At 49.3% G+C, this 17,065-nt stretch overlaps 1 protein-coding gene across 4 annotated transcripts in view; it reads right to left on the reverse strand.

Annotated features, from left to right (window-relative positions):
- Window positions 1-4,908: 4,908 nt before the first annotated feature.
- Specc1l (sperm antigen with calponin homology and coiled-coil domains 1 like) overlaps window positions 4,909-17,065 on the reverse strand; it is a 150,289-nt gene continuing 138,132 nt past the window's right edge. For all 4 annotated transcript variants that reach the window (XM_013141945.3, XM_003477962.5, XM_013141948.3 and 1 more), the window contains 3 exons: window positions 10,537-10,653; window positions 9,642-9,701; window positions 4,909-7,669 (listed from right to left, as the gene is read on the reverse strand). In XM_013141945.3, the coding sequence (XP_012997399.1) occupies window positions 7,580-7,669; window positions 9,642-9,701; window positions 10,537-10,653 (267 nt within the window). In that variant the 3' untranslated portion in view covers window positions 4,909-7,579. The remainder of the gene's footprint in view (window positions 7,670-9,641; window positions 9,702-10,536; window positions 10,654-17,065) is intronic.

The following is a 17,065-nucleotide window of genomic DNA, read 5'->3' on the forward strand; positions in this document are numbered from 1 at the left end:
CCCCCAGAGTCTCCCAGAGTCTCACCCCGCGCATGAAGCCCTCCGGGCCCCACCCTGCCGTCGCCGACCTCCTAGCGGCTCTCAGGGCTGCCTCCCTGGGCTGTGCTGTCCCTTATCATCAGATCTAGAGGGCTTTGGTACCTCTGTGTCACTCCGTCTCCGCAGCCTAGACTCTGGGCCCGGGTCTCTCTAGGTGTTACAGCTGCCAGTGCTTGTTGGGGTCATGACCCCGCCTCCCTCCCCTTCTCAGAGGAAGAAGAGTCGCAGCAGCACCACCAACTCAGCTGGGAACTCCCTGCCTTTGTTCTGGAGCGTAGTAAGTGGAACGACCTCATAGCCAGCCTCAAGTAAGCCATCCAAGCGGATCTGCCTTTGACTTTTGGATCTGGATAAATATGGACTAACCCCAGTTCTGCTTACAGCAGGACAAGGCCCTCAGATAGCCAGACCATCTGTAGTCAAGGGATTTTGGGAACACCCTGCTAGGACCGGTAGGTTTGCTCAGGGCCAGGTTAGACCTCAGGGCTGAGGCCAGGGTGGAGGAATGGACTCTGCCAAAGCAGCTCCCTGCTTCCTCTCCTCAGGGAGGTGGATGTGCAGGTACCTGACCAGCACATCGGGAGGACCAGCAGCCCAAGATGTTGGTTCTCACTTTGCTAGGACTCAACTCGAATCACTTAGCAACTTCCATGGCTCATTCCTAGGGCCAAAACCTGGCCTCCTGTTCCACTGTGGTCAGCTCAACCCCTAATCCTTGTGTTCTCTTACATTCAGGGGGCCCTTGAGATCTCCCAGCAGAGGACGGTGGGCTGGGTTGAGTAGGTGCCTGTTACCCAAAGTCAAACGTGAGCACCCCAAGGGCCTGTATGAAACCCTGGAATACTGCTGGTCCCTGCCCCTATCCCTGATATCTTTCTGACCTCAGACCTGGCCATGCAACCTCCCCTACTCCTCATTCCCCAGTCCTGGTTTTTGCTGCCTCCTTCTTCCCAGGGTCCATGGTTTCTTCAGTGAAGGACCCCCTCTCCTTTACTACCATCACCAGGACGGGAGATGGACCTCAGATCAGTGGGAGGGGCCACCCCAGAATGGAGCATTCCTGCAAGTTTTCTAGGGACCCATTCATTTCTGCCTTGCTACCTCGTGGTGCTGAGCTAGCTCTGTACCATACCACAGGGTACAAGTGAGGGAGCTGCCTGACAAGGGGGGCCCTCCTCCTAGACACTTAGCTCCCCATCCTTGTTTCTGGGTCTCATGATGAGAGGTGTAACAATTGTAATGGCAACAACACTTTCCTCCTAGCCCATTTGTATTGGACCCAAAGTTCTTAACACTTGAAGAATACCCTGTCTCTAGAATCACTTGGAGGGGGCTATGGGAGCTCATGAGTCAGAAATAGCCAGTATGGGAGGGAGCAGCGCCTTCCTCCATAGTCCCCGGTCGTCGACCCCAACGATTGCTCCTCCTTCTCTGGGGCCCAGCACCATCCCTTGGTCCTTCACACACATGGCTTGGCCTTGTGCCCTATGGTATTACCTCACTCAGGAGGAAGGGCCTTCTTGACACTGGTCCTCAGGGTTACAGAGTCAGAGGCCTTGTATTCTGCCACTGGATCCTGGTAGGCAGTGACACCATCTCTTGGTCTTGGTGCCCAGGGTTTGGGGAGCTGTGTTCTGAGGGCAGGTAGACAGGTAGGGCCCTGGCTTGGTTCCAGTTCCAGGGTGAGTGCCAAGACCCCAGAACTGCCATAAGGAGCCAATGCTACAGAGGCTGTGAGGGGCCAGGCCAGGTCTCCTGTTAGAGGAAGGTGCTGTTCTAGTGGTCCTTGTCATCTATCCTGGATGCTGTTGCCCACAGACAGGGCACACTGTGGTCCTTGAGGTTCAGTGATGGGGTGGCATAAAGGAGGGCTGTTTACCTGCCTTCTCTGCTGATTCCTGTGTCTGCTCCTGGGGGATCCCCTGCTGCCTGTCCCCTAGACATCCTTGGGCTTGGTATGGCTGCCCACTTGGCAGTGTAGGAGCTTTCCTTGGGGGCAAGGCTGCCTTAGAGTGTAAGATGGCAAAGGTGACAGGCTTGTTCTGAGCTTGGCCACTGACTCCTGGTGGACACTTCCTTGGAAGCCCCCAGCTTCTAGCTCTGGGCCTTGGTTTCCCTGTTCAGTCCCAGGCAGGCTTTGAAGGTTGTGGTTGCCTGCCCACCCTTCCGCCCAGGCCCCCACTACACAGCCAAGATGGTGGGGCCAGCTGGGCCCTCTTCTGCTCCAGAAATCAGTTCTCAGACTACCCGCCCCCACCCCACCCCACGCCCTCAGCTCTTTGTTCCTGCCCAGGATGCATCTGGGTGGCCTTTGGCCCTCATTGTTTTCTCTGGGACCAGCTGAGCCACATCAGGGAGCAAGACATGCCAGGACTGGGACCACACACCCAATGAGTGCTAGTCAGAGTCCCTAGGAACCAACTGAGCCAGCCTAGGGTGTTCACCCAACTCCCCCTTCAGTGATGGGAGCCTTCACATGGCTCCAGTTTATCTGCAGTCTGAAGGAGGCTCTGAAAAGGTAGGATGGTGCCAGAGGAAACACCCCCGAGTCACCAAAGCCACGGAAGACACAGGAACAATGGCCCCCATCCTCTGAGGCCTATAGGTAAATGCTCCATCCCATGTCTGCTTCTGGCAGGAGACAGGCACAGCAAATCTGCCTTGACGCCGACCTGCTACATCAGTGTAGACAGGAAACGGGCCCTGGGGAGAGTGAGCCTTGTCCTGGCTCTGTTGTGGACAATGACCATTTTTGATATTCCTCTCCCCCCTGCCCATGCCAGGGCTCAGCACTCCTCGTAGCCACCTCCACGTTCTCCCTGCACTCCCAGGCCTGAGATCCAGCAGACCTTCCTCCTCCACCTCAGAGAGGATGCCTGGCAGATGGGGCTTCTTCCTAAGATACCATTTTGCAAAGGTGGGAATAGCCCCAGCTTGTCCCAAGTGTTGGCTCATCTGATGAGCTCAGCACTCATCCTGGCTCCCACGAGCATCAGTGAGAGCCAGTGCTAGTCTCCCTGAAGAGCACATCTGCTTTCCTGCCTGGTGGATGCTGTCTCTGCCCTTCTGTCTCCTCACAAGACTCAGCTTCCAAGTCCACAGTCTCTGCTGCCCCCTTTCTCACATGGTAATAGTCTCAGGCACCTCTTAGGGATGGGGACCAGCCCTTCCTGGCTTTCAGAGGCTGGACAATTAGCCACCTCCCCGCATGCATCTGGCCATCCTCATGCCCTCCACACTGAATGCTCAGGGTGGCATCCTGTCCTCCTGCACTCTACCTGGCCTCCTGTATACAAGTCCTACCCTGTTTGGGTCAGAGCTATGGTTAATGGGGTCATGAATACCAGCAACCTATGGCTTCAGCCACCACCTGATGGAATACAGTGGCTGTATGTCAATACCTATTATCTGTCTCTGACTCCTACTGAAGGGACAAACTGAAATGATCTAGGGAACTGGAAGCTGTGGAAAGTGGTGGCCCTGTGAGAAGGGGGTCAGAGTTTGCCACAATCACCAGGCCTAAAATCTCCACCCCATAAAGCTGTGTTTGGAGGGGTCTAGTGGATCCTTTCTGGATCTTTCCACTCTCCTAGATACCTGAATTCTTCCCTTTCCACTCATTAAAGCAGCCTCTCAGAGGTTCTCTGGTAAGTCAAGATGGAATCTGTATTTCTTTAGCGGTGCTGCCCTAGGGCAGCCATTGGGAGCTCTAAGTCTGGGATACAAAGCCCTTGAGCTGGCATGCAGAGCCCAGGTGGGTATACTGGGTCACAAAAATCTCTGAGACAAAGCTTATCAGGCAAGGAGCAAAATACCCCTCCCAACCAGGGCAGCAGGTGGGGATACCCATCTTTTGGGTGAGGTAGTTTCTTGTTATACAGTGGATTCTCGCGGACCGTCTCAGCCGGGGACACACGTTGTCTGGAAAGTGGGGTGGAACAGGACTAGTCCCTGCTATGCCAGCCCCAAAACTGAGGCACTCATGATCCGTGTTCCAGGCACCAGACCTGCGGCCACTGTTCATTCTAGGTAACAGTGGCTGCCCTAGGATGGGGCTCATCAATACTCTCAGGACACATTTTCACTCAGGCCAAGTGATTCCTCACCTTCCTTGGGACCCCTAATCCTGAGGAGTCTTGGTTCTGGGCAAGATGCTTATCCTGTCTTCTGATGGAAGGTGGTGGCCCCATGGCCCCTGCCCATACAGGTGTGAGGTGATGAGCATTCAGGGCTGGTTTGTGGGTTCAAATGACCACATCCGAGATGCACAGAGTGGTCTAGAATGCAGCCCGAGGGTAGAGCACCTGCATGGCACATGACAGGCCAGGGTTTCCACCTCCAACACCACAAAAAGATGCACAGTAAAGAGACTTTTAACTGGTTGCCTCTGGGCAGTACTTTTTTTGCTATACTTTTATATACTCCAAAATTCATGTCTAGAAAGATTCCTTTGTAGAAAGACAAAACCCCCCTTGGGATGCCAGATGGTGTGTGTCTGGGCTATGCTTGAGGCTTCCACTCTCACCAGCCAGCTCTGCTGGTGTTTCTGGAGTGTTAGCACCCCATCACAGGCTAAGTGGTCCCACAGCAGGCTGGATGCTTTAGGCTCACCCACCCCACCCCATGGTGTGGTTTTACAGTCCAGACACCTGCCTGAGGCTGTAAGCCAGGGGCTGCAGCAGGCACACCAGGTATCCCACTTGAGGCTGGGTGCTCCATGTGCATGGCAAGGGGGCTGAAAGGATGGACCAAGAGAGGGCCTTCTTAGGTGGGCAGGGTTCCAGTCTGTATTCATGTGCAGTATGGGTTCATGTGACGTGTCCGAGGGACAGTGAGGAGGAAGGGCAAGGTAGGAAAGTCCAAGCCAGATGTGTTTTAACAATTTAATACATTCAAGAATATTTACTAGGACAGTCAGTCAGCAGAAGCCTATGATAGAAATAGAAAGGTAACTGGCCCTTCTGCAGTAAAGCTTGTGCTTAAAGGGGCAAAATGACTTCCTGGAGGCTACAAGGCAGGTACCCACTTAAACACACAAGACCATTACAGTTGTACCCTTACAGCTGACAGTGCTGTAAGGGTCCTATTAGAAAAGGCAAAAAGTAATGCTCTGGAGTCCTGACACCAGCAGACCCTTGTGCAAACCTGGACAGTCTGACCCTCACTGGAGATGGGGGACCTGAGTCAAGCCTCCAGACAGGTGGGAGCCAGGACGACCCTTCCCAAGCCCACCAATGTATCTGCCGCCACTCCCAAGCTTGATGCTGGGCCCTCAGTGTCCAGACGAGACTTTCCATCCAAGTGATGCAAACTATCAGTGACCACCGCCCTCAGAAGATTCTGAATTCCTCATCCCAGCATGAGCTGCTACAGCTGGTCTCGTGTGGACAGCAAGGGATGAAACTGTTGATTGCAGGCTCCCAAAAAGTCTTCTTAGTCATCTAACAGGCCCCTCATGACATAATAAATAATCAAAAACATGAACAGACACTCTGGATGCAGACAGTAGACAGGTCTTCTAGAAGGTGAATGAGAGTAGGGCAGGACTTGGAAATTAAGTGGAGAAACACTGGAGAAGACGATTTGCACACAAGTAGTCACTCATGCTGACAGCTGTCAGCAGAGCAACAGGAGCAAGAACAGAACATGGCCAGGGAGGACCAGGCTGGGTATCTGTGGAAGCTGGCATCTGGGGTGTCTTCTGGTGTGCTCTGAGGTTGACACTGACCACTTGGTTTCTCTTTTAGATGAAAATCGGCATTTCACACCAAAGGTCTTAGACAGGGGCAGCAGCCTGTGCTACCAGGTGAGGACATTCAGGTAGGGCGGATGGGCAGCCCCAGCTACCTGGTGATGGCACACTGCAGGCCACAGACACGTAGAGCCCAATTCCTAACAGCCACTTTCTTTTCTAGGCTCCACACATGTCAGACTTCTAATACAGATCATCATGCTTGAATGCTGACCCTTAGCCCATAATTGGACTGAGTAGGCCTCTTGGGAGCCTGCTCCTTGCATCTGGTCAGTGGGGCTGCAAATGGGCTTCCATTGGTGGCCAGTCTTCCTCCCGGTGCCTTTTAGGTGCCAACCAGTTATCATCTGGAAGGCACAGGTTTTGACACTGTTCAAACCAACAACTACTGTGTTACGCACACACGAGATGTAGGCTGCCTGCTCCCAAATAGGGCTTTGAGTCCCAGCTTGAAAGCCATCAGCAGACCACCTCTGAGTAAGGCTTTGGCTCAGACAGCCCAGATCCAGCTCCTGGGGAGGGTGGGCCAGGCTCTGAATCCCTGTTGACACCTGCCCAGGTGAGGCGGCCCAGGCTGCCCTGGCAAGGGGAGGTAAGGCACTTTCTTACATTCCTGCCCAAAAGAAGTACATCTCAGCGACTTTGCAGGGGCTTTAAATCACACACTGTGGCTTCACTAAGCAAGTCCTTTTTCTCAGCTACTTGCTACTTTGCTCCCTGCTGTTGCTGTATTATATTCAGATTTGTATTTTATTTCTATGCTCACTGAAACAGTTTAATTTTGTGGGGCTTTTTGTTGTTCTTTTGTTTTTGTTTTTAAACACTGGTCTCACTATATAATCCAGGCTGGCCTCCACCTCATGGCAATCTTCCTACCTCAGCCTCCCGAGTTCTGGGATCACAGATATGTGCTACCACGCCCAGATGGAAACAATTTAACTTTGGTACTAACAGAATAGGAGCTACTTCCCACAAAATATTGCTCATAAAAAATAAAAAAATTTTAACTGAAACTCCTTTTGATCAGTCCTCTTCTCAGAAGCCTGATGCTAGGGCTGGGGCTGTAGGCAAGTGGCCGAGTACTAGCCAAGGATCTTGCCTGCTCCCTGACAACAGGAGCCCAGCAGTAGTAGTGTGGACTTAGCCAGCTGCAGGCTGTGAGACAGGACCACCTGCACTGTGCTTCTACCTACTTTCTTAACTCTAGTTGAAAACTCCTACGTAGTGCTGGCCAGAGCAGCTCTGTCACCCATAAGAGATGGCGTTCCCAATTCAGTGGTGATACATTCCTGGAAAACAGACCCATGTAAAAGGGCAGGGCTGGTTCTGCTCCAGCACCAGGGAGCAGGCCACTTGCCAAGCACCTACTTCCCCTGGTTCTCACCAGCAAGGGACTCGTGGGTGACAGTCAAGAAGTGCTGTAGCTGAAGTTTTACCAACCTCTAAGAATCTCCTATAACTGAATCCTCCCCAAGTTTAGCTGGGTATGAGCCTTTTGTTTTTACATCCTAGGCACTAGTGGAGTTCGATCTGTCTTCAGAAGGAAGCCTGCCTGCATGCTGTGTGCTATGCCCACATGCACTAGGTGGACAGGCCATGTGGAGGAGCTCTGGTGTATGCCACAGGCCACAGGCCTGAATTCTTCTAATGCAGAGGTCCCAGGCTGAGGCTCACACGCTGCATGACAGCCCAGAGTTGACGAAAGCTTTAGGGGTGCAGAGCTAAGGGTGTTGGTGTTGCTTGGTTACTGCCGAGGTCCCCAGTCAGCGGCAGCTCCTCCTGGTGTACTCAAGTTTCAAAGTACTTGTAGATTGCTGTCACGTACAGCATCACATTTTGCCAATCTGGCCGTTCGGTGCGTACCATCTCATTAATGTCCTGACAGACAAGAAGAGATTTAGTTAGGATCACAGGTCACCTCCTGGCCCATCCCAATGAGTTTCATTAGCAACACTGAAGAGTTTATTGTCTAACCTGACTATATATTTCACAGGCCTGGCACAGAATGTCTCCTCAAAAGTGCTTCCTCTGGAGACATCAGCATTATCCCCAATTATGCCTACTTTTGTTAAGCCACATGCAGGGGTCACTGACACAGCCCGTCAAGGGTAGGATTTCATCTGGTCTTGGTGACCCCCCACCATGTGCCTTCATTCCCAGATCACTATCTATGGACATTCTAGAGCTCTTCTTAACACCAGGCACTGGCTTAGGGAGGCATCACATCAATACTGATTACCTTTACCACCAGACAAATCAAATATTATCAAAGATACTATACTGACTTTTTAAATTTTTATACTGGGGATTGAATCCAGGTCCTTCACATCCCTACTTCGTCTTATTTTAGGTTTTGCCCAGGTTGCGTACAAACTTTCAATTGTCCTGCTTCAGTCTCCCAGTGTTGGGATTACAGGCACATACCACAATACCTGTATTGTTCTTAAACTGAAAGATACCAGAGACCTGGGAGAGATGAATTGAGTGGGCAGGAAGATGAATGTGGGAAACCATGGACTGATCAGATCCTACCTAGGTACCTCCAAGCCTGTAACTCATGCCTGCTACTGTTGAGGAGCAAGGATGGGCAAGGAATCTCAAATGTGCCACAAAATGGAGAGGGCCAATCAGTCTTATTCAGTACAGAAAGCAGAAGGCTGTTCACTCACTATACAATCTTGATCATAATGTTGGTTAGGATGCAGAAATTGCCTACATTTTATATACAGAAACTTACATGTAAACTATTTTTTTTTTTTTTTTTTGTCTTTTTCCTTTTTATCGGTACCGGGGATCGAACTCACGACTGACTGCTTGCAAGGCAGGCACTTATGCCGCTGAGCTAAATCTAAATCCTCAGCCCCCACATGTAAACTATTAATAGGAATATATTTGAATTAGTTATTTCTCTCTATATCTGAACACAAGCCACTTTAAGCAAGGATAGTTCTATGAATTTAAAACACATACTTATGGTTTAAATACTTCTTTAGCACATGCAGTTGTTATAAATTGTGGTGATGGGTAGCCACAGGTGGGAAGGTGTCTCTGAAGGACTGCAGATAGATCTGGGGTCCTGTGAAAAGCCCTGAGCAGCTCAATGAGATTGGTGTGTGGTTTGTATGTTGCTATGGTATTCAGTTTATGGAGTACAAAAATATCTAGGTATGGAAGTAACACTTTGCACTTGGACACAGTATTTTCTCCCAGAAACTCAGGTTTGGTGATGACAGTAAGAGCTCCTGAGAAAAGTATGTCTGTTTAAAAAAAAAAAGAAAGAAAATAAAAAAGTATGTTTGTTATAAGCTTTGGCATGGAGTGGGCAGAAACCTGCACAAGAACCTAAGAACTAAGACCATGCAATTTTCTGCACCTAGCTCCTCAGATGATTCAGGCAGGAGATTCTCAATGCCCTTGTAAGTGCAGACAACACTCTTCAGCCTATAAAACTTTCTCCTTGACTCAAGATGCACTTTATCCTCTCCCTCTAGACTGACAAAAGGAACATAGACCTGTGCAAGGTGCTCTGACAGTGACATTTATAAACACAAGTTTTTTTTCCTCCCTCGAACCCAAAAGTTCTGTTAAGGAAGAGACAGCCATAAGGAACAGGCCTGTGTGAGGTCTGCCAGGGCCTGTGGTCACTAGCTGCCCACACATATGGGTGCTTCCTGAGGATGTTTCGTGTGAGGCACGCACTACAGGTAGTGGGTGAGATCCACTTCAGCACCCACTTGGGATGGGACCTTCCCCACCCTCCAGTGCCACAGCCTCCCTGCCACGAGGCAGCTATTCCACCCAGCGATCGAGTGCTCGGCCAGTGACTTTTCTGTGGGCGCCAGGGACTCACCAGTGTGGATTTGATGCCGACACTTTCAGCTGCCTGGAAGGCCAGTGTGAAGTTCCTTTTCTGTAAGACAGATCATGACACTGTAGTGCAAGTGCAGCGCAAGGAGAAAGGTCACAGAGGGTGGCTGTTCAATTCTGTTTGGGACAGGACGCTCAGTCTGTAGCAAGCACCTGTGGGTGCCCACAGTGGTCCTGTCACAACGGCTCTTCTCCAGCCAGCTGCAAAGCTGTACGCTTCTGCTCTCCTCACTCAGAAGCTCACTTCCAACCTGTGGACCCCGAGTCACCTGGGTACACACTCAAAAAAGCCAGAAATACCCATCTGCCAAAACAGTTTTCTTCTTGTGGGGATTTTCAAGGGCTGCCTTGGTGAAAGACAGGGGACCAGGGGAGAGGTCCTGGGCCTGTTCTCTGACCCTGAAGAGCTTCATGGATGGGACGCCCCAAAACATGGGTTGTGACTGCACAGTGCTGGTGTTTCTCCTAGGTTCTGAGACCCACAATGCTTAGTGGGCTGTGAGTGACACTCTTGGCCCTGAGGTGACAGGAAGCTGGCCTTTCTGGAGTGATACTGATCTGACCATTCATGGTATAAACAGCCCTTCGCTGTCCATTTTTGAAGCCTTTGGCCTAAATGTTATCTTTCAGAAAAGACTACTCCCCCCTGTGAATGTTGTCATGTGAACAAATCTGAACCAATCATATATTCCTCACATGGTGGGTCAGGGACCAGTTGGCTGAGCTCAAGTGACCAAACTCAGAATGAGGCTGAGCCAGAGGGGCATGTCCTAAGCCCACACTGTGATGTGTGACCTACTGATGGAGGGCACTGCCCTTGGTTCGCAGGCTCTTGCTCTGAGAGGACAGCAGGAACGGTATCCTGTGGCCTGCCTTACCTTATCTTGGCTATTCAGTTCTTGATATGGAATGTGTGCTGGAAGATATGTATGCAGGAGTGCACAGAAGGCCAGTCCATCGTTCCAGCTGCTGCTGAAGTTTGTGATGTCAATATTCTGAGAGGGAAAGAAGACAAACAGGTAAAGAGTATGATCCTCTGTAGAGATGTTAAGGAAAACAAAGAGGCCCCACAAACAAAACCAAGTCCTGGGCAGGATGAGCCCTGGATGGACCAAAACATAGCCTTCCAAGGCTATGTCCCCAGGTCCACGTGGTATCCATGTCTGGACCTGTTATCAAGTGCCCTCAGCTTACCACTACCTGCAAACCTCCGCATGTTACTCCTGAGCTTGTGACATGGATTATAAACTGTTCTATACACCTAGAAGCCTGCAGCTGCTGAGGTTGGCCTCTCGTATGGTTGGCTATGGTGACAGTACAGCCTGCAGATGTGGGTGATAACCAATTAAGCTTAAAGCACCACTTACTAAAATGTAACTCATTCCTCATTGTGTGCTGAAGTACTTAAAAGATCTGTGAAATTAGTATGCATCTCAGAGCATGAGCACATAAGGACACTATTCCACTTAATACACTGATGTGTACCAAAGACAAAAAGCAAAGGAGAGCCTGGCCAGGTCTCAGCAACATGACCCTCAGACAGTCACCACAGTTTCTACCACCACCCACTCATGGTTAAAATAATTTTAACACTGGGCTGTGTAATCCCCATGCCAACTCTGAGAGTTACCATAACTTTAAGGGGTCCCTTATTCCATGTCTAAATGAAAAATATCTGTATGTAAAGAATATCCTCAGAATGTTGTATTTTACTATATGGCCACTCAACCAGCATGTGAGCTTTACCCTCATTTGTAAGATGATGAAACTGCATTTAAGTTTTGATAATTCCAACATTTTATATATAAATGTTACAAACTGAATAAGAACAGTTTCCCCAATATTTTAAAAACTTTCCTTTTTTTGAGGTAAGGGACTTGAACTCAGGGCCTTTACACTAAACTATATCCCCACCCCTTTTTCAAATCTTGAGACAGGGTCTTGCTAAGTTGCCTACTCTAGGCTACAACTTGTGATTTTCTCACCTCAGCCTCCCATAGTGTTGGGATGATAGGCATGTACTACCAGGCTCTGCTCAAACTGATAGCTCTTAGTACCAAGTCGGGGATCCATTGCTCAGAGAAAAGGAGCTGGTGGGGGACTGATAACAGGGACTGAGGCTCAGAGTTGTACAGATGTGTCTATGTAACTGGTGAGGGACAGGCCAGGCCAGTTATTCTGGGGAGATGGGCTTTGCGTAGCCTCCTAGCTCTGGGTGGTCTCTCCACAGAGGAGGACAAGGCTGACTTCACATTAGCTCCGTCATCCACGCATATTTTCTCAGCCCCGACTGCATGTGTGCAGAAAGCTGCCCTTTGCATCTATTCCAAGTACAGAGCCTTCTGAAGGGCAGCAGCCCTGAGAACAATTACTTCACAGGTCATTTTCCCTCACTGACCTGGATCTGCTGCTGCTGTGAGTAAAAGGAACAGTTAAGGCACAAAAGAGAAGAAAAACCTGCCAAGCATTATGGAAGGAAGGTGGTGGTGGCTGCCATGCTGTGTATGACTTAGTTATGACCCCGTGTTTTTTGGTATCTGATACCAGCCCTCCTCCAAACCAGTGCCAGGTCAGAATCCTGCCTGCCTCAGTGCCACGGCCATTAGCCTTTCTGGCTGCCTTCCACAAGGATTTCTGCTCTCCCCCTAATAGTCACAACTCAGAGGGATGCTAATGGTGTCACGAAGGTGCCTCAAAACAAATGATGCTGGACAGTTCCTGCTGTTTGAGGAGCACCACAGGCCACAGCAACCACACCACACCCACACAGAGTGCTTCTTTTAGCTCATTTGAATTTCAGAAAGCAGTCAGAAAAAATAAGCAGATGCATTCATCTAGGAGAAAACTAGAACAAAGAGAAGTGACCTGCCATCCAAGATGCTCTGCAGGCTTCAGGGAATACAGGGACAGTTTACCGTTGGTCCATATGCCCTGTGAGCAGTATATTTAATTGTCACAATTACCCTGGGACCTCATACATGCTAGGCCAGTGCTCTATCTCTGAGCTACAACCCCAGTCCACCTGACAGCAGTCTTACAGGAGCTTTAGCTCAGAAAGGATCAGACATATCCCCAGCCGCTCACAGTTTGGGGTTTTACCAAAATCAGGCCTAACTAGTGCAACAGGGTTGTTCTGCTTTCACACAGGTGTCAGGGAAGGTTTCCTCTGTAGGAAGCACCACATTTCTGAAATCTAGACCTGGGTGTGGAAAAGAAGCAGGAATGAAGTATGCGAAAACAATGAAGAATGGGCCAGCACTGGCTAGCTACACTCTCTGCAGGGCGCAGTGACACAGAGTCCCACGTTCACAGTGTAGAGGGAAAAAGCCCATTAAATATACTAAAATAAAAGAAGTCCAGTTGAAGCCCTAGGGCCCTCCACATGCCTCCCAGGATTCCAAATGGTCCTTATGACTAAGTAGCTGATAAAAGAGCCAAGGATGTTAGCCTTTTTAAACAGAGCAGGGCAGGAAGCTTTTTAATAAATGGGGAGCTCTGTGCGAGGTCAATGACAGCGCCTCACTAGAGGTCACATTCACTCTGGAGAAAGATAAACCTCCTCTTCCTGCCGCAGCTGCCCCTTCTGCTCCCTGAAAGAAAAGCAGCTCTGGCAGGCATGTGGACGTGCCTGACCTCACCGTGCCTCACAGCAGAGGCTCCTGTGTCCTGATTGCCTGGCTGTGGGACCTGGGCCTTCTCCGCCTTACTTCCTCCAGATAGACCCAGCCTCAGCAGGGAAGGAGCTACTGCTCCTGAACCCACCAGAGTCCTCCAGGAAGAGGACACACATTCAGGACCGGTGCAGTCCCCTGAAACAGAAGGACAGCACATCTCCTGGGGCTTGAAGCAAGGGGCAATAATGGTTGTACATGACATTTGAGACCAAAATAGAGATCAAATCTAAAGAGGGTCCCACCTGGAACACTGGTTAGGGGTTAGGGGAGCCAAGAACTCTGAGGCCATTAAATAATAAGTCCAAATGAATGATAAACACCCCCTTGTGCCTCCAGACTCCACTCAAAGGCAAAGAGGAAGATGAGAGTTACTTGACCCCAGTCTCCCTCTATGGAGCTCTTCATTATTGAACTATCATAGAATGGCAGGATTACTAAGTATCTTGAAGAATAAATGCACAGAAAAGTATAAAAAAAAAATCATCCTGTGTCACCAGAGGAGAGGGCTTTCCCTTCCTTATCCAGTGAAAACCCCCGCACGCCACCGTCCAGATGCTGCCATACAGCAGCTACTACTTCTTCCTAAACTTCAACCTCAGCAGGCTCTGGGCGGCTCAGGGAGCGCAGGGATGGGCAGAAGACCCTGGGGTCTAGACTGTGCCTTTGCAGGGGGCCACGAGTACTAGCATCTCATTATTCCCTCATGCTTCTGTTCCCTGCCTAGACCACACAGAATGGCCTACAAGTACTATTCCCACCAGCATGAGGTCAGGGATAAGCTCCTTGTAATTTTCTGAGTAAGGGGTCACATGTAGGTAGGTGACAGACTGCTGGTCTCTACAATGTGTGATCACTTTACCTGCCCATGAGGCCCTGATAAAATATCAACTCTGGGTTTTTTCGGTAACTGAGGAAAAAAGTTTAAGTTTTTGTGCTTTGGAAAAAAGCAACTCAACATCAGTGTATGGCTTGTAGGTTGGGGTGCTGCCCCAACATGTTGTGGGCATGTGAAACCTGGTCAGTACTGTGCTTCTGTACAGTGAATGTGAAAACGCCAGCCTACTGAAGAGCAAGAGTCAGCAGTCTCCTTGAACTGAGCTACGCTTTACACACCTATGAGGCCCTTAGAGTTGTATTTAGTTACTGCACAGAAGATAGGTGCTGGGTGGCAGACAGTCCCAAACCCATCTGGACACAAAAGCAATAGAATTGCTAGATACCCCCCGGCTGCTCTTGCCCTTCCTAGAGCTCTGCTCCTGGGCATGTAGCCAGTCAACGGTCCCCACCAAACACCACCCCTTGTAAACCTCCACCTGCCTTCATATCAACTATGCAGCACAATCACTAGCCTTCTGAAATGTCGTTTCCTTTTTCCTCTCTCTCTAAGATTGGGATGAAGAATGGAAATTACTATCTAAAGTCCAAACTCCTAAAGTACTCAGCATACTGGCAGGAACACTCTTCTACAATGGTAGATTTACTGCTTTGCCACTATCACAGGATTGGTGCGGCCTCCCTATATATACATGTTCTCTGCAAGGGTGCAAAGGCTTTATGGGATCAGCACAGAAAAAAAAGAATGAAGGGCTCAGAGCCATGGCTTTTATGAATAGTAAAGGAGAGCTTCATTGAAGAGAGCAGGAGATGGTGACACCCTCAGGTCTGTGGTTCAAGCATGGACTCGCATACTAACGTGGCCACAGCTGTGCACCTGAGAGGACAGGGAAGCTGAGCCTGCTGGCTACAAGACTGGGACAGATTCCTCTTTTTCAGGATTCATTTGCCCAGGCTACTATGTCCTTACTTGAGCCTGGCCCTGAGATCAGGTCGACTCTCAGGGACGGTCCTGTAGAATAAACCCTGACTGACATAGGTGAGATTAGGGAAGGGCTTCAAAGGGAAGGGCTGAGTGGAACCACAGGACAGGAAAGCAGGGAAGGGAGCAACTGCAGAGGTTAAGACAGGTATGGGTTTGGAAGCAGGGCAAACCAACATGGTGACAGAGTGAATATGAGAGGGGAGGGGAGAGTATATGTAGTGCCAAGGACAGCACTAGGCTTTTGCTGACAGAACCAGTTGACAACCATGGGGACCTTCGCTGAAGGCAGAGCTCACTGGAGGTGTGGTATCAAGCTGAAGAGGAGGTGTGTTTGGAACCCATTAACTTCAACTAAACTTGAGCATAACCAGAGAGACCCAACAGCACTTGTGCATGAGTGTGGCAATCTTGAAAGGGCATTGAAAAGAAGACATAAAATGTGGTATCATGAGCATCCCAGGGTGGGACCACCTAGGGATGGTATAGCCATTAACGGGAGGGAAGGAACTCCCCCAAGTCAAACGTTGCATCAAGGAGAAAAGCTTTTAACAGGACACATGAGGTCAGAGAACAGGGAGAGAAACCAGAAGCCAAAAGTTTTTAAAAGAAAAGGGCTGGGGTTAACAGCTCAGTAGAATAACACCTGCCTAGCAAGCACAAGGCTCTGGGTTGCACCCCGCAGCACCACAAAAAGAGGTAAGAGTCGCCAATGCAGCAGTGAAAGGTCAAGAGGGCTTTAACATTTTTTCATGTACTTAGTAACATTTAGGTCACTGTTAACCACAATGAACAAAGACAAATTAAGGACAGAACAACTACAAATCAGTTTTTCAAAAGCCAGCACTGCACAGAGGTGAATGACTTACAACAGCAGTACAACTTTCACAGATACCCTGTTTACAATATACTTATCTCACAAAGCTTATCTAGAAATGGAATTTCTACTTTTAGTGTCCTTTTCAGTACACGAGGCAAGTCTTTATCTTCCAGAGATTTCCCTTGCAGGAAAATTCTGAGCTGTAGACTAATGAAGGGGCAGCAGCACTGCGGACCTCATGTCCAGATTCCTGCAGGCCAGCAGGTCTCTTCAAAATAAACTTTTTTTTTTAATGATCTATCCAATGTGATAAAATAAACTTTTAAAAGCTAAACTCACTTTTCTTGGAGTGGAAAATGATGGGAAGACCTTTTACTGCTCACTATTCACTGACTATGGTATCCATATCTCTAAGAAGGAAACATTTTTCTTTTTAATATTTTTTTTTGTCTTTTTCTTTTTTTTTTTTTTATTGGTACCGGGGATCGAACTCACGACTGTCTGCTTGCAAGGCAGGCGCTTATGCCGCTGAGCTAAATCCCCAGCCCCACATTTTTCTTTTTAAAACAGAGGCAGGGGAAACTCACTAGTAATTATTATGCAAATTCCTTAGTGATGAACACACATTTTGCATTAAATTTTCAGGTCAGCTTAGGGCTTTGCTACTCTATAAGCTATTTCTACATCTGGATTGGGGCAGAAAAAACAGGAATATTATGGTGTGTGCCACAACAAATATTCCAAAAAGCCTCAGCCAGGCCTGGATGAGGGAACTCTGCCCTATTTTCACCTAAAGGCACACATCCTTTCATTCACCAATTGGAATGTGATGGGAATAAATGTGGCCTGTCTCACAGTGCCACTGGTGTTCTTTGCACTCTCATGAAGTCAACTAAGACCTGAAAGATTGCCTGTGACACTGTGGGTGGCCTCTGAGGGCCTGGCTGAGTACTCCCTAAGGTACTCTTAGTGCTGGAAGCTTCCTTCAACTCCTTGACCATTGCAAGGATTTGTCCTCTGGGGTGTTCAAGGTTCAAGGGGGCCCTGTCTCAGAATTTTCTTGTATGTACTGAGAGTTGAGGGGTGAGATATGAAAG

This window comes from Cavia porcellus, unplaced genomic scaffold (assembly GCF_034190915.1).
Source record: "Cavia porcellus strain 051 isolate PalLab524CR breed Dunkin Hartley unplaced genomic scaffold, mCavPor4.1 scaffold_16, whole genome shotgun sequence".
Lineage (NCBI taxonomy): Eukaryota > Metazoa > Chordata > Mammalia > Rodentia > Caviidae > Cavia > Cavia porcellus.